The sequence below is a fragment of the Odontesthes bonariensis genome, chromosome 7 (assembly GCF_027942865.1).
Source record: "Odontesthes bonariensis isolate fOdoBon6 chromosome 7, fOdoBon6.hap1, whole genome shotgun sequence".
NCBI lineage: Eukaryota > Metazoa > Chordata > Actinopteri > Atheriniformes > Atherinopsidae > Odontesthes > Odontesthes bonariensis.
In genome coordinates, this window is record NC_134512.1 from 33,144,952 (window position 1) to 33,163,449 (window position 18,498).

Consider the following 18,498-nt stretch of genomic DNA (forward strand, 5'->3'; position numbering starts at 1 on the left):
CCTCTTCATTAGGGACGCTGGTGCCAGTTATATTATGCGCCAATCAGCCGCAGTCTAATCAGTTGAAGTTCAACACACCAATCTAGCCCATGACAAGATAATTACCATGGCTTCCCGAGGGAGACGTGTACTGGGGAGGACCAGAGAACTCGAGTTGTAGCAGCAGTTGCACCTTTCGAGTGCAGAGTAATTCTGTTTCCATCAATGCAATCAGGCTGTTTTTACAAGCAAAAGGGGGAAAGTTTTCAGTGGGGATGAGTGCAAAGATTGAGCTTAAATACCTGCAGGAGTGTCAGATGATCACACTAAGAGGCACTTTGCTTGAGTTTAACTATTTTCTTTCCCGTTTTTCGACTGTATGTAAAGTTAGTGAGGTTATAAATTAAATCTGTTATGGGACCATAACTGTGCATTAGTGCTGATCTAATTATCTGCTGGTTGTTGGGATCCAGAAGTATTCATCCGTCCTCTCCACTGAGTGAATTTAGTTCATTAAAAAAGCCTCAACAGCAAATGCTTTTGGACAGAAAAACACTCTCAACACATTTGATAAGATTTTTAGGTTTGGTTTTCTTAGCAAGACAACTTTATATTCATTGGCATTATTATAAATCTAATCATCCTGAATGAAATGTTATTGAACTGGACTCAGCTGGACTGAACTACACTGAATTGGATAGATAGGTGACCTGTGCAGGGTCTACCCGGCCCCTTGCCCTTTGTGCTGCTGGGATGGGCTCCTGGCCCCTGCGATCCTGCATCAGAATAAGCTGGAATAAATGTATTAAATTGGCTAAATTGAACCCTATGTAACTGTACTTGAATGTGAGTTGTTTGCTTTTTCTGTAAATTCCCCAGATGTGACTTGTTGTGAACTGCTGCGGAACAGATTAAACTGAAGTGAGTTGATATAATTGTAAAAGTAAACATGTTTTTTGTTTACGTATATGAGGCTGAAATTCTTTAACTGTAACTGTAAGTATATTGAACCCATGCTTTCTGTGCTTTAAACAGCATAAAAGGTACATTGGGCACATAAAAGAACATTTTGTACATTGGGTCACCTGGTGCATGCTGTTTCAGAATACGACATGTTTTCCTGTAGCAGCTATACGCCTTATCAATGTTTAATGAGCAGGAAAAATCTGTTAATATATTGAATGCTGGAAAACTCTGGAGCTGCAGTAGCCCGAGAGGGAAAAGCAAAAAGAGAGTGCTTTTCTCTTTTAGTCCTCCTGCAGCCTTCAGTCTATCAGTGGCAATAAACCTCCATCTGTCAGGTCACACAATCAAAACCCATCCTCCCCAAACGAGTTACAGTTTTTTTTCCTGCTGCACTCCCGTCTTGTTTCCCCGGCCTTTAAGAACCCCCAGCAGTCCACCTCTTCCATTCAGCCGTTTCCCTCGGCTGCTGTGAAACTTCACCCACCCAGAATCTCTTTCAGCCACTCTGCTCTCTCCCCTCCATGTGTTGCTCTGAGTGGTCATAAACAAAAATCCCTGAGACTGGTGGCTTTATTCCCATGACAGGGCTGAGGGCATGGAATTCATCACTTGCTTTGACTGAGTTACACCTCTTCTCAGCTCAAGGTCAAAGCAATTACTGGACTTTCACTCACTTTCTGACCTCCCTCTTCACCTGTCTCCTTTCTACAGAACTCTGCTTTTCTTGCTCCCACATGATCCAGCCTCTCTCTGCCTCACCACTTTGCCCCGTCTTTCTTTATGAAATCCACACTTTCTTGTGCTTTTGGTTTATCTTTGTTGCTTTTTTTTTTCAACTTTGTGCCTTTAACACTGTAACATCTTTTGCTTTAAAACTAGTTTTCTATAACGCAGGCAGGTCGCCATCATTGACCTGGTGTCCTGGTTGGAAGTTAGTCTCTGATTGGATAAGTTAAACAGATCCCACCAGACCAGTTTGAAAAACAGCTAAAACAGAGTGAGAAGTACAGTGCAGTGGAAGTTAGTACTCAAACTCCTTCTTTTCAGTTAAATAATTGAACAGAATACAGTGATAAACGGGACAGTCTTAAGATTTAAAAAAAGAAAGCGTTTACTCAGACCTGCAGTTATTTTGGATTATTTTGGATATATGGTGCATAAAAAACGGGTGGTTTATTTTTCCCTACAGTTTAATGGGAGACATCATGGAGTGTCTGCTAAATGCAGCTACAATTACTTATCTTGCTTTATCATCAAAGCTGAGTCTAACATTAAAGACCACCTCGGTGCTATGCCCTCATCTGAAAACACTGCACGCTCACCATTGCCAATGTCAAAGGCAAAATACAGCGAGTATTAAATGTTGAGACTAGCGTATAGGGAAACAAATGGCTTAGAAAGAGGCACATTTTTTTTCTTCTTGATAAGTCAATCGACTACATTATGAGACTATAAACTTTAAGAGGCTGTTTTCAGAATCCTATTTTTAGCTGCCAGAGGCAAAAAAAGAGAAATATTCACCGTTTAGTACATATTGTGTCCTTCCAAAATTACAGCAAAAGAGCGTTTCAAGACTGCAGTTTAGATTAATTATCTGCAGCCCAATGTGGTTATAGCTACAGTCACGACCTACCAAAAATGATAGAAAAATGTATTTCATTATATGTAACGCAACTAATCAAATAACGTTTTATTGACCAAAGTGTCTGTGGTCATTTGGCGAGAAATGAGTCACCACATGCTCTGAAGTACAAAAGAAAGGAACAGAAAGGATACAGCAGAGGACAATGTACCCCTAATGGTTTGTAACTCTCATTACAGAAGACAAGGTATTAAATTACACGAGTTAATAAGCTGATTTTTTTTTCTCTTCCCCCTCCTCTCTTCTTCTCACAACTCCTCCTCCAGTCCTCCAGCGGTTCTTGATGATAATGATGTTTTAGATTTAAACCTGAGCCCCTCTTCCAAAAGCCTTTGAGGTGTCTCAGATGAGCAGTTGCAGTTCGCAGGATGGGTCTTTAGGACGCCATCTCCATTTTCAGATCTACTTCAAATACAAACTAAAAAGGCTTTCAGCTGAAACTCCCACATTTCTTCTATAACCAGGCTTTCATTTCAAAAGTGCTTTCAAGCTAGTTGATTGGTTGTCATAGTAATGATAGTGTGTAATTTCTTGTCTTAGCATCCATCCATCTATTTTCAATTTCTAATTTCTAATCCAATTCAAGGTTGTGGGGGAGTGGGAGCCTGTTCCAGCTGCCATCAGGCAGAGGGGCAGGGTACACCCAGTCCTTCAAATGAGACACACAACCTTGCACACCCACACTCACTCAACATAGAATAACCAGTTAACCTAACATGCACGTTTTTGGATGGTGGGAGGAAGCCTGAGAGAAGCCACGCATGCACGGGGAGAACACGCAAACCACACAGAAACCTGGAATTGGAACCAGGAACCCTTCTAGCTGTGAGGGAACACCACCGTGAAGCCCTTATCTCAGCATTAGTGTTTTTAAAAAAAATATTTTCTCATATAACCGCTTCTTATAGTGTCCTCTTTATACATTACTGATGAAACTAACTCATTCTGTGGCATCATCCATTTCCCCAAAGTACCTCAGCTTTTTACACCAAAAAGAGCATTAGCCCTTTAAAATGAGATGATTTGTGGGTGCGCTCATATTTTTCCCTGATAAATATGATATCCATGCATACCACAGAGCATTGCGAGTGAAGCTCAGTATAAAATCCTACCACCTTGTATTTCAGCCGTTATTAATTGCAGCTGTTTGTTTCTTTACAACGCACAGAGAGGTTTGCTCGACAGTGATCTATGCTGATTAATGTGATATTGCTTCCTCAGGTGAATGTGTCACATGTTACACCTGACTGCGCTGTGATGGATTGCCTGGCCCCCAGGTGATAGCAAATGCACACACAGTTACACAGACAGAAAGAATCATTTTTGGCATGCAAACATACACTGCAGAGAACAAGAAAAGGGTGTTGAACCTGTATTTTGGCTGCAGCGCCGTCATAAAACACAGGAAGTGTGAGGATCATGACATGCGTAAAACAGACTGCCTTACCAAATGTAAAACAGCTTCATTTTACGTGATCATATCATCTGTGCCCTTCTTACTTGTTCATCAACATTTGTCTGTAAAAAAAGAAATAATTTGATCAAAGTCCGATTGTTTTCAAATATTTGTCTTGGATGAATTTCTAAAATAGCAGGAAAACTTCAGGTGGATTGGAGCAAAGAAGTGAATCACCACAACAAACTGATTTGTTTTCTGTTTTTGCAGCAGATAATACAGTAATACCTATTAATCCTAGATCATCAGGGAATTCTTGCTCTGCAATAACACCAGGACTTTAATCAGCTACATCAAATAAAACGTGTTTTTATACCCTGATATTTCTGCAGTTGCCTGCGGCATCAGAGCTGCCGTCATTACAGTTTGGAAGAATATTCATAAAGGCTCGACTCTAATATGGGCACTGGAGCGGTGGTGTTTTGAACATTGGTGCTCCAGCTGTGGATTTAATGTGAAATATTAAAATTTTACACAAATTGGTTGAGTATGATGGAGATTTGAATGAACGCACTGGTGCCTCCAGGGGCCAGTGTGGGGAAGTATTAAGTCACAACTTAAATTGCAACCATTTCAAACACAAAGCTTTTTTACAATCAGAATTTATCAGATATCTTGGAAAAAGAAGGCAATAAATGATGGGAACTGGGGAGCTCTCTGGGGAAAGAAGATATCTGCTTTGCTTATTTGAAAACTGTTTATGCTTTTGCTATCGGGGTAACACAGGTTGGTATTTCATACAGTACAATTACAGCAGTTTGCTTGAGGGACAAGTAAATTACTTTGTAATTGGGCCGATGATACAGTTTGGCTGTTGGCTTCATATCCACGTCACAGGTGGCTGATGAATAACTCTCTGAGCCGATATGTCTGTGTATGTGGTTTGCGAAATAACATTCAACAAGTGATTGAAGACTTCTTGCAAAACGAGTGGGATTACTATCTATTTCCATGAGGTAAGGTTGTATCTTCTTGTAGTCGCCTTTAGATGGAATAATACAAGCGTGCTCCCCTGTGTGGCCTTAGTGGGTATCGATGTTTGTGTGTGTTTTCTTGCATTCTGACCTAAGTTGGGAATTTTATGCAACTGAGTTACAACATAGTGACACAGTCATCCATCTGTTCCACAGCCTCTACGCAATTGTAGTTGCATTAGTGCAGTGTTGATTTTTTATTAGACACCTTGTCCCAAAGTCCCCAGGCTCATTTTCCTTTATTAGACCAAGTCTGGAAAGACAATACAGAGCCTCATGTCGCAGAGTCCCTCCTGACAGAACATCATTCCAAAGTGAACAGATTGATAACTGGGCAGAACCGAGTCATTGAGGGGATTTGGGGAGGAATGCTGCAGGCTTTGTGTCAGAATGTTTCAATCCGGCTCAAAGACAAATCTGGAGATGCAACATAATCGTCCTTCCTCAATGGTGCCCCAATATGCCGATGAAAATCAAACTGTTTCTTTTTTAATAGAAGTTTAAGTGCATTAACCGAAAATTCCCCTCACCGATCTCAAAGGAAATCACATCAATACAACACCATCTACTAAAAAAAAAAAGCTCTGTCCACATGTGCATGCAACGTTTCAGACAGGAATGCACAAGTAATTTCATAAGTTTCCTGCTCTTGGACGTGCAGAGCTTCAGAGCTTCAGAGCTCAGTCACATCCAACAGCGACGTCCTGGAAATATGAAAACTGTCTCACCATTCTTCAACGAAACCAACCTCATTCTCAAAGTATTTCCACCAACTCGAGGTCTGACCAGGTCTGGTCTAAGACTGCCGATGATTGGGTCAGATTCGGTGCCGTTAGGTGTTGTTTTATGTTGCAGTGTATTCCACAACATCCATCCCTCAGTATAGTCGGGGTATAACTATATTTATATGTAAACGTTTAAAAACTCCTGGTAGGAATATTAGCACCAGCGCTATCTTGGCAAAGTCTGTGTTTGCCATTTGAAGAAAGGACACAACAGTTTTACAGTCTACATTACAGTCAGATTAAGTTCAAATTTAAACTTTTTAATGTTTAGATTTAAAGTAATGTTGTTTGTTTGCCTGCAGAGAATTGACACCGAAACCTTCGCTGGTTTCTCTGAGCTCTGGAGAACTTTATATCGTGATTGTTTCGATTGTTCTGCCTTATTAATGCGCCGATCTGGTTCACCCCTTCAAATCTCAGACATTTTTAGCTGCAAAAAGAGAGCTTTTGGGCCGTCAGCTTAGATCAGTTAGCCAAATGCTTTAGTCAAAATCCAGCCTGCATCTGCAGACGTTGCTCTTGACATTATTGCTCTGTAAGACATGTTTGGTGTCATCGTCCATGGGCTTTGTTAAGCTTTAGTTTGTGTGTTATGGTTTGGTTTCTGGGGTTCGTGTCTGGCTTTGATTAGATCTTCCAGTTTTGTTGGGTCATCCTCGGTTTGCTGATGCTCCTTGCCTTACTTCAGTTCCCTTGTGTAAGTTCTCTTTGGTTCTAGTCAGTTTTTCAGTTTCCTCAGATGCCTTTGTCTTGTTACTTGACCTCCATGTTACCACCTGTTCCCTGTACTCGTTAATCACCTGCATCCAATCACCTAATCACCCATCCCAGTATAGATCCTCCTCAGGCTACGTGCCCACGACAACGCTCTGAAGCATAAACGCAGATGTCCGTTTTTTTCCTCCACAATTTATCTGCGTTCTCACGAGCGTCTTGGGGTGGATATCTGTCTACCCATGGGAACAGGGAAAACGTATAAAACTCGCTGTTTGCCGATGTAGAATGCACGCCCCGGACGTAGGTGGCAGTAGCAACAATACCTTTGGTATTGTTATATGAGTTATATTGTTATATATTAATAAATATGAGAAATGCCTGTTTTGTGGCTACTTCCTCCGCGTCAGTTGGAAGAAAATGGCGAAGCGCGGCAGCAACAACAGTACGCCTTCAAACTTTGTTTGGACAGATGATGAGGTCCAGTTGCTCCTGAACGCGACACTGAACTACAAAGCCAGGAAGGCAGTGGATAATGTGGATTGGGAGAGTGTCCAAAATAAATATAGTGAGATATGTGAGTCGTTAATGGAGAACTACCCACTTAACGTGTGCAAAAAATGCACTTCTGCGTTTTGAACTGTTCCTACGGCGACGAGAGGTTGGATCGTTTTCAAGATCTCCACTCTGGAGGGCGTTTGCGTTTTCTCCGTTTTGAACTCCTAAAAACGCCGTCGCTGTGTGCAAGATAGGCACATCTGTCGAAATGTTCTGCGTTTATCTGTCGTTACCGTTGTCGTGGGCACGTAGCCTTAGTTTCCATTTTTCTCTCTCACATCCTAATTGTAACGTCTCCATGTCTGTTGGTCCTTTGACGCTTCACCCCACTATAGTTTCTTATTTAGTTGTTTTGTGCCTGACAGACGCCTGTTTTGTCATGCGTTTGGGTCCACCTCCATTACATAGACCAGTGATACTCACTATTTTTTTCACAAGAGCCACATTGGCAGAGCAAAATCAAGGGAAGAGCCACTTTTATGACAACATACTAAAGTCCCCTTTAGCAAATATGCATTTCTACATATAAAACATCCCACAAAGAAAGAAACAACACAGCCAATACATTTTCAATTAAGACCACATTTTCCTTAATACTGGGATGAGCGGAAGCTGGCATGCATGTCCTTGACTTTCTTCATGTTGTATTTGTAGTTTGTTGTTGTAATCATAGTGAGACATTCCAGATGAGCATGGTTTTTGTGCTGGTTTTTGCCCTTTTTTAATTAAAAACCGATCCATTGTGCCTGCATCTCGCGCTGGCTAAAGGAGCTAGCGTGCACTGCGGTCAAGTGGGATGGTGGTTTAAGCGGGCTGCGTTGCCAGGTTTAACAGAGCCCCCTTTAGGAAACACCATTAAGCCTTAATGAATACTTAATAAAAATACATAATACTACAAAAACGCAAACTTAATAGAAATACTTAAAACTGTGCAGTATTCGCTGTATGTTATTTGAAAAAATGTATTGTTATTGTTACCATATTGTTATAAGCTACTTTGTGAGTGCGAGCCACCAATTAAAGCTAGAGGAGCCGCATGTGGCTCGCGAGCCGTGCAATGAGTATCTCTGACATAGACTGTGACATTTGGATCTTTATTATAGACTTCATAGATTCACTTCAATCACTCTTTATACATTTTTCTTTTGTATTTTTTTATATAGTTTCGCTGTATATTATTCTTTATTTCTTTATTCATAGGAATAGTATTTAATCAGCCTTTAAATTTGATCAACTTTAACAAAGCTGCGGTTCAGAACCGTTTCCATCTTAGCTTTTATATTTGTCCATCGTTCTTTATCTCCCTCATATACGCTGTCACCATTTTCCCCATCCACCTCCATGACGGTCCAGATATAGATGTTTGCTGTCAAAGCTCAGATGCGGCAGTGAGTCACAGCAATCTTTTTTACTCAAGCCTTCACCTCGGCTCTTTGTGCCCTTGTGTTTGCCAGCAGTGTCACTCACTAATCTTTCTAATTTCTTTGAAAGATGTGTCCAGGACCTCAGCTGTTCTCTCCGTCTTCTTATTGCTCTCACACATGCTCCTGTGAAGTCTTGAAAAAATGACAGCAGATCTCTGACAGAGTGAAAGAGAGTTTGCACCTTGAAGGAATCAAACATCCAAACAGCAGCACAAGAGTTTGATGGAATTTTGGAGCACTGCTGGTTTGAAATGTTGGCTTGGAAAGGGAATATTACTTTGGTGTGCATGATTAAAAATAATTGTTAAGCCATGCTAATGGTATATCCCTCTGTGAATAACAACTTGTATCATCTCCACTAAAATAGATAAACAACTGTTTGAAGGATTGTAGTTGCTTTTCATACAAAATATCCATGGTGTTCAGATGAATTCCAATGATTCTCAAGCCATTTTGTCACATTTGGGATTTAACTGTTAATTCTTGTTAACGTTGGCTGAAGCACATGCAATTTGGTCAACATTCTTGTCTCCTTCAGGATGAATTGTAATAATTTTGTTTCACTATTACAACTCATTAGCACCAGCTTCAATTTTTGTTTAGTTCTCGCTAAAAGCTAGCCTCAAAAATATGTTTAATCTAGATGAACGTGATAAAAGGGCAAAATCAACTTGTTTTTTTTGCTTTAAAAAAGAGCATTTCAAAAGTTATTGTTTAAATAAGTTTTGTTTCATTGTAGACAGTCTTAAAAATTTAAGCAATTTAAAGAATACTCTAAGATGAGTATTTACGGCCTTGTACACACAAACATGGGGATTTTGATAACCACAGATTTTTCTTTGCATTTGCTCCTAATATCCACATTCAAAAGCTATTTTTGGGAACTGAAACTGAACATCTTGGAAAACTCCTTCCAGATTTTCCAATTGTTTATGTGTGGAAAAACAAGGGATTTGACTGTACTCAGCTAGCTCTCTTTGTTTCCATGGCAACACTAAATTTAGTCAAGATAGCAATGGTGCTAACTTTGCTAACAGGACTGCTAGCATGTACACATAGATGTACAGTTACAAGACAGAGATGTTTTGTTTGTACTTAGCCTTCATTTCTCACAAAATTAGGTCTGAGCTTCACTTCAGTTAAACTTCTAGACAAAATGCAATCTGGTTTAGGTAATCAAATACTTTATTGGATCCATTGAATACTCTCTCGCAGTGAATGCTCCACTTTGAGAGATTATAACCTCTGTGCTACTTTTCCAAAAACTGTTTAAATTCAGGTGTTCAGAAAAAGAGGCTGGCATTCTTGGTTGTAGAGGTCCCCCTCCCCATAAATAAAGGTATACATTGTGTGGTTAATGACTAAACTGAAGTCTGTGCTTCTAAAGAAATATTGGTTTGTGTGAAACATACAACTTTCAGTGAACCTTAAACAAGACTGTGTTTCACAGCTGAAAATGTTCACAGTGAATCTATGGCAAAAGTTTACATGTTTTATGTACTTGAGGCTAATTTAGAAAGCATAGTTTTGCTTAGATTAATTGATATAGGAATTAATAGACTTTTGGCTGACTCTCAGAAGACTAGCCTACATATATGTGGAAATGAGGCATTACATCCATACCGAATTTTCATCCCAGCTGTGAAGCACGGTGGAGGTAGCATCAAGGTTTGGGGCTGCTTTGCGACCTCAGTGACGCTAAGTTTCTAAAAGAGGCTGGTTGATTCAGCAAAATGTTCACATAATACTTGAAAAATGAATGAAGACAGCTGTCCAGTAAAGACTTCCCTGAAATGCCGATTAACTGAATTTTTTGTCAGGATGAATCATCCAAAATCCACATTTATTCAAGTCTCAGAAACTTCTGATGGAGGTTGTTGCTGCTGCAGATTTCCTGAGCTATAATTCAAGAGGGCTCCTTATTTTTCCATTTTACACTGTGCATTTAATTCTTTCGGGATCTGAGATTATGTAAGATTCCAGTAAGATAAAGATCAGACCACCCTAACCCATGTAATTCAAAGGGTTCACCGAGTTCAAGATTAAAGACGGTCTTCTAATCAACTGGGATGTCACACAGCCACAGTTAATTACTGTAGAGTCACAGCCTTTCCACAGCTTACTGTGGCCACCTAAATGCACAGCATAATTGTTCTTTTTATAATGTGAAATAAATATTTTAAGAAAATCTTAAAGTTAAACAGTCATTCCCAAGCTTCTGTGCTGCAGTGATAAGTGCATCTTTTGTTATCAGCTCGCTGTCTGCCAGTGTTAACATACATCCAGGTTAATGACAGCAGCTCCCTCAGTGAACTGGCTTGCCATTTTTTTTCCTGTACGCACTGAAAAAATCACAGCAAATAAAATCAGCAAATCCTTTACAAAGATTACTGAAAAGAGCCAGCAGCTGAGGGTGGAAGTGAATGTATGGTTGTATAACCTGGAAGAAAAGTGTGGGGATCTCCTCTAACCACTTCATTACTTTTCCTTTCTTAAAGATCTTTCTGCTTTCTCTGGTTTGGATAATTGCAGTCTTGTCATTTTCTCACTGTGTATCTCCCTCTTGTGTCATCTTTGTTCCTTCCCCATTCCTCTTCAGCCTCATTCTGATTGTTCAAACCTCTCCTCGCGTTGCTCTCATCATTTTTGCTACCCTTATTCTTTTCAGCCATATCACCTTCTCAGTTCCTCCATCTCCTCTCACCCTCTCACGCTGCGCACTAATGTTTGTCATTTCTTTTCCTCCTTTTCTCCCCAATTTTCATCTCCTTTAATGTCGCTAATGCAACAGCCACTCTAACCAACCCTCTTCTTCCTCTATTCTGTTCTCTCTTTTCTCCTTGAAACATTCATGAAATTGTAATGTCCTTTTAAACATTGGTAAATCACAGCCATTTTGTTCTATTACCATAATTACCATAAACAAACAAGACCATTACAGAGAGATTTGCATCTCCAGTCTTCACAAGCATTTTGTGCTACAGTGTTAGCGGCTGAGCTCTGGCATAAAATGTGCTGGACTGTTTCACTGAAGGAGCATTTTAGACTAAATTGAAGCAAACATTAAGTGTCTGGTAATGGCAGATGGCGGATGGAGAGAAAGAATGAATCAGAAAATTACCCTCAACCTGTTCATCCTGCGAACACGTTTTTGTGGAAAATATTTAATCACTGACTTTGTGTCCTTTTGAACAACTTTGATAAAGTGTAACTGTGCATTCACATTTTTAAAATTGGATCAAATTCGGCAGTTAATAATCAGTTTTTTCACATACCTGCCAAAAACTTGCGAAACATTGAAGAATTTTGAATTTGCTTTATGAAATGTTCATGCGTGCTGTGTACCCAACGCAGCACACAAGAGAAGTGATTGAAACCTGCCACCTCTGTTTTTTATAGTGAATTTATTTTGTGTGTTTTCTGATCGTATTGTTCTCTGCACGACTCCTTCTACAAGAACTGCCAGATCAACCAATGCCTGCTTATAGGCTTCTGGCTCTGAATAGCTTTCACCTGAACTTTAGTTTCAATGCTGTGAATTTCTCCATGTTGTGCCAGAAAAGAACAAGGCGAACCACCTCCAGAGGTTGAATTGCATACCGACCAGATGATAAAAAGGTATAGGCCAATGAACTGTACATCCTTTCAATAAAGGCAGAGGGACCTTTTTTTTATTTAAACGTAAATTTTGCAATTCTCACTGTTAAAAGTATGACACAATGCCTTGGTTTGATGCCTTTAAACAATCCACCTCATTTCACATACATTTGAGTTTGTCCAAGTCCAAAAATGCATTTATTCCTATGGGATTACAAGTAATCTCTGATAGGTGTGCAAACCTCAACCTTCCTTCTTAGCCCCCCATTTGGAGTTTGCTTCAAATATGTAGAAAATTTTAAACATATATACAGGTATAGTGAATTTGAGAGAGGGGGACTGCACTGTGTGCTAGCCTCAGTCAAACCAACTGCTTGCCTCAGTCAAACCAACTGCTTGCCTCAGTCAAACCAACTACTAGCCTTAACCAACTGCTAGCCTCAGTCAAAACAACTTCTTGCTTTAGTCAAACCAACTGCTTGCCTTAGTCAAACCAACTGCTTGCCTCAGTCAAACCAACTGCTTGCCTCAGTCAAACCAACTGCTTGCCTCAGTCAAACCAACTGCTTGCCTCAGTCAAACCAACTACTAGCCTTAACCAACTGCTAGCCTTAACCAACTGCTAGCCTTAACCAACTGCTAGCCTCAGTCAAAACAACTTCTTGCTTTAGTCAAACCAACTGCTTGCCTTAGTCAAACCAACTGCTTGCCTCAGTCAAACCAACTGCTTGCCTCAGTCAAACCAACTGCTAGCCTCAGTCAAACCAACTGCTAGCCTCAGTCAAACCAACTGCTTGCCTCATTCAAACCAACTGCTTGCCTCATTCAAACCAACTGCTAGCCTCAGTCAAACCAACCAGTGTTGCCAAAAAAAAATCACAAGAAGTCGCTATTGGCTCTCTGAAAAGTCGCTAAAAAGTCGCTAGATTGCGTCATGACGTCATAAGTGACGGAACCACGCCCATATTATATATTTTCGCTCCTACCCGAGCCGAAATCAGCCGGCCTGAAGCTGATTTCAGCTTTAAACTCTGTAAACTTTAGCAACATTTGAAACTTTTCAGGCAAGAAAGTAGTCGTTTAGATCCCCAACATGTTAAAAACCTGCCAAAATACCGGCTATTTACAATTTTGTTCCGACGAATTTGGCGCTACTAAAGCTAGCCGCAGTGAGCAACGCACTTCCGGTTATTTTGACAAAAATAAAAGACCCGTTGCCTTTTAGCATAGGGAAAGCCATTACGATAAAAAAGGTGCTTTTGTTTTGAAAACAGGAAGTTAACCTACCCTCGTTGTAGCTAGCTTGAAACTGCTGTTTTGACAGGAAATGACGGTATGCCGGGTTGCCGCCGTCCTGCAGTGCTTCTGTCTCGGCTTGTATTGTGTCGCGGGGCAACTGATTTGTCACTCACAAAACAAGTTAAATTGTCGCTAGATTCAGCCAGATTGAGCCCGAAAGTCACTAAGTCGCTAGATTATTTTTTTTGTTGCCAGAGATGGCCAAAAGTCGCTAAATCTAGCGACAAAGTCGCTAAATTGGCAACACTGAAACCAACTGCTTGCCTCATTCAAACCAACTGCTTGCCTCATTCAAACCAACTGCTTGCCTCATTCAAACCAACTGCTTGCCTCAGTCAAACCAACTGCTAGCCTCAGTCAAACCAACTGCTTGCCTCGGTCAAAACAACTGCTTGCCTCAGTCAAAACAACTGCTTGCCTCAGTCAAACCAACTGCTAGCCTCAGTCAAACCAACTTCTTGCCTCAGTCAAACCAACTGCTTGCCTCAGTCAAACCAACTACTAAAGCTGTATCCTGAAGCAAGCAAACGCTAAAAGCCACCAGAAAAGCAACATTTTTGCCATCTAAAGCAAATTGAAATTAAAGAAATTAACAACAGTTTGAATATACCGGTAAGCTGTTTTGAGGATTTTAAAGCACACCACTTTCACCAGGAAACCATCTGACTTCAGACTGAGAGCAGTCTGACTGCAGGTAACACACTGGCTACTCATAAGTACTTCACACAAACCCACTTCAAAGAAATCGAAATATCCCAACAGCGTGTGGTCAAACAGTGTGTGGAAAAAGTCACTTACTGACTGATTTTCTTAGAGTGCCAGTGTGTAACATCTGTTTGTAGAAATACATGTAAGTACCCCAGTAGAGACGAATAAAGCTACAGTGGGCCTAGTTTTTTGTAGCCACTGTAGTTTGTGGTATATGGAGAGATTTTATTTGGATGCAATTTGCAGTCAAGTAGCTAAAAGTTACTACATCCTGCACACTAGACCTTTAACTCATCTGTTGTCCTTCTGCTCTATCCACATGTGAATTTCCAGTACATAAAAAGCCAATTACACTGTGTGCAACACTGGAAGACAGAACATTTACATGAAGTTGTCACAGTTTTGTCACATCAGTTACTGTCCAGTTAAATCCATACTTGTTTTCCTCCACACACTGACAGAAACACACGCATACATGATGAGAAACTCACCAAACACACTCAGACTCACACACACTTGGTTTTTGTGCACCGTCCCAGGGAAGAGACGAGGCTGTCAACGTGACTGTGGAACCGTCAGTCAACCACAAAAACCAGTCTGAAGCTGTTGTGTTTCTGTATTTAAAAGATAAAGAGACTAAAAGATGGAGTAATCAATAAAGACTATTAATATACCATAAAGACACATCCAGTCTTTTCAGTTTACTTCTAATCAGCAGCTGCTTTTGGCTGAATAATTAGATGAGGTGCATTATGATAGATAATGTGTTGTGCAGTCCATAAAGTGGCTGTAATGCTAGAGAGACTATAGAGAGTGGTGGGCGCTGTGTGGAGTGTAAACTGAGGTTCTCTGGAATAACAGACAGCTATTATAAAACAGCATAGAGCCATTTTGTGGTGATAAGAGACACGCTTTGTCCAGGCTCTTAAGCCTCTGAAAAGTGGAATATACTTTGCTGTCTTTGGATGAGAGTACTAACCCTCACTTTTGTCAATTTGTCGATTTCAGGCCTTTTCTCTGTCAATGTCTCTTTTTGTCCCTTTATAGTCATCCATTTAGTGGCAAATTACTTTTTGTGACTCTGTGTGTCTCTTTGCAGGGAGATGAAGTACTGACCGTCATTAAAACGAAAGCTCAGTGGCCGGCGTGGCAGCCTCTCAACCTGTAAGTATCCCACGATGTTAGTTTAACTTAAGAGTGTCTGGTCTTTCTCTTGCTCTCATGTTTGTTTTCATCTGCATGCCTCAGATGCTGTGGTAGACCTGGACAAAAGATGATTCGTTTAAGATAAAAGTGCTGTTCCATTAGCCGGTGGTGACTCAGTGATGAGCATTGCGACCAAGATGGCGTATTCAGCTTGTGATGTGCAGTGCTCCATTGGTGCAGGTTGGAGAAAACTGGTCTCAACTTTACCCCCTCTTAGAACTAACTCTCAATGCTAATTCGCAGCGTTGCTTTTGTTGCTTGTGAAGTCAGCTGGAAGTCTCTGTGTGTTGTTGCAGGTGATGAAACTTAATGACAGGAACAGCCCTCCCATGAAAGGGTTAGGGTTAGACACTAAACTTTACACACATTTAACAATATTTAACATCTGTCTTAGGCCAACAACCAGTCAAAGACGCAACTTCCCTTGACTACTTGCAAACAGAACACTTTCCACAGTGCAGGGAAACAGTTAATCCAAACAAAAACAACAATAGATCACAGAGTTTGTCTCGTTTTCCCCAGAAAATTGATGTCCTAAAATCACCAGTTTAGTTCTTTAAGGCTATTTTAAACAATGGATGTTTGGGAAAATTCTGCAAAGCTGACCGGTCTCTCCAAAGGCTAACAACAGCGGTACAAACAGATTCATACATCCTATTTCGAGTGGGATCTATAAAGGCTAGCTGACTTTAATTAAAACACACAACATTGTTCATACACATTTCTGCAAACACATGCAACATATTGGGCTCTAAACTGGCTCTGAAATTTTAAACATGGTGGTCACAACAATGTTGTGGGTCTGATTGGTCTACAAAACTGCGCTCCCACCCCCAATGTTATGTTCTTTGCTCAGGCCCAGCAACGAGTTGGTGCTTAGCCTCAGTGTTCGGGTGCTGGAGTTGGTCCTTTTGGCGGTCGAAACAGATAGAACTGGTTCTAAGTTTGGTCTCTGGCTCCGAACCAGCCCTGCATTTGCTTTCACTGTGAAAACCCCCCCAAAAGAAATGTTGCCTTATTTCTCAGTTGATTCACAGTGATTGTCCCAAAAAAACCCCACAAGAATACAATCCATTAATCTGCCAGGGGCTTAATGAGTAGCACTGGCAACCTCAGTCATTTGTCCTTCTCGGCCACTTTGTTGATATGCACTGCTTTGCAAATGCACGTCTACCTTTTTATAGCATTTTGCAGGCACAGTGGGTAAATGGAGTGAAACTATTACAAAATCAAGACTTCAGCTCAGGCTTCTCTGTATCAGTCCATTTGGGATCTAATGAACGAACTCGCACCAACTCACACTTTTACAGTAAGATGCTGTGTCAAAAAGTTGTAGAAAGTCATAAATTTCATTGTGCTCTCAACTGTTTTCCCACATTGATGTAGAGGTGAAAACTTCTTCCAACTAGTTTTGGTTTATTATCCATCATTTCACTTTTTCACGTACGTCCATTTAATGGTGTGAACTCAGGCAGGACTTCTTAGTTGCTGCAGCAAAAAGGAATCCGTCTTTCTGCTCTGGGAGGAATATGACTGAGCTGAGCTGACCCCGACTTCACAGAATGAAAGTGGAAAGGGGAAGGTTCTTGCTCTTCAGAGGGATAAAAAGAGGAGAAAATAAAAGATGGTCTTGTCGTCAGTGTGGGTAATGCGGTGAAGTTGAGATGAGTTAAAGTTTTCAGGTTGGAGGGAAAGGTGTGACTTTAAACTTTTGGATTTAACTCGCATAAATGAACAATGTCACCTGTGTAACCACACATTTCTGTGCAGTCAAAATAGTTCAAGCTACGACTTCATTTCTAACAGTGTGAGGTGGTTGCTGTTTGTTGTATGTTGTGCTGAATCACAAAGCTGAAATGGAACGAATAAAAAAAGAAGCAGGGCATGTTGATGCTGTTCAAAATACTCCAGTTTGACCAAGTTTACACCTCTCTCTGACCCTCACTTCAAGGTTCAAGGTATCTTTATCATCCCTGTGGGGTAATTTGGCCTGCAGCAAGCAGTCGCTCAGTCGTTGCAACAATCATGCAAAAACAGCAAAGACAAAGCAAAACCAAATAAAATAGCAGAAGAGGAATGTTTGTATCTATTAGTCCTGCATTTTGGCAGGATGTGCCTCCGCCCTGACGGAAGCAGCAAAAACTCATGAGCCAAAGGGTGGCTCTGATCCGTCAGGATCAAACGGGCCTCGCAAAGGACTCTAGTTCGATACGGGGTAGAGAGATCATTTAGGTTAACCCCCGCACTGTTTTACTGCAATCTGTTTTTATTCTTAAGAGAAAGGGAACCGTACCAGCAAATAAAGGAGAACGTTAAAAGGGATTCTATAAAACAAGAGTAAAAGATTTTCATAAAAGTACCGTCAACATTAAAAGTACAAAGCTTCCGATGAAAATACATGCGCTGATGAGCCACAGCGTCAACATCAAGCTCAAAGGACAGCTTGTTGTCCAAGTGACTGCCGAGGTATTTGTAGTTATCAACCATCTCCACGGCTTGGTTCTCTATTCTGACATGAGAGACGACTGAAGGATTCCTCCGAAAGTCAATAAACATTTCCTTTGTTTTGTTTGCGTTGATATTTAAAAAGGAAAACCTGCACCAGTCTCTGAATTCCTTTACTATGGGTCCGTGATCGGGATCATCACTGCTCAGCAGTTAACTCACACGATAACCGAGTCGGCCGCGAATTTCAAAATGTTGCCAAACCGGAGCTCTTGATGAATCTGTTGATCATTATTATTACCTCCGCCAAGGAGGTTATGTGATCGCCCGAGTTTGTCTGTTGGTTTGTCTGGATGTTCGTCTGTTCGTCTTTTCGTGCTGCAATCTTGCGACCTGCCACAAGGTGGCACGACCTCCACAAGGTGGCGCGACCTCCACAAGGTGGCGCGACCTCCACAAGGTGGCGCGACCTCCACAAGGTGGCACGACCTCAAGGTGCCAAAGCCAAACAGAGCCAAAGCCAGACAGAATGCATATTGCGTGGATTGAATGCATATTGCGTGGATTTGCTGTAATTAGCACAACAAAAGATTGCAACGGCAAGCCAGTGTGCATAACTGCATATAGCGTAATAATAACGGCGAACACTGCTTCCCGACAGAACACTGCTTCCCGACAAAACATTATAATAATAATAATAATATTAATAATAATAATTAATAACGGCGAACACTGCTGTTCAATA

The 18,498-nt window shown here is 40.9% G+C and overlaps 1 protein-coding gene across 1 annotated transcript in view; it reads left to right on the forward strand.

Moving 5' to 3' along the window:
• Positions 1–18,498, forward strand: part of spon1b (spondin 1b) — a 111,965-nt gene that overhangs the window by 63,935 nt on the left and 29,532 nt on the right. The window contains exon 7 of the mRNA XM_075470604.1: positions 15,202–15,266. Within this exon, the coding sequence (XP_075326719.1) occupies positions 15,202–15,266 (65 nt within the window). The remainder of the gene's footprint in view (positions 1–15,201; positions 15,267–18,498) is intronic.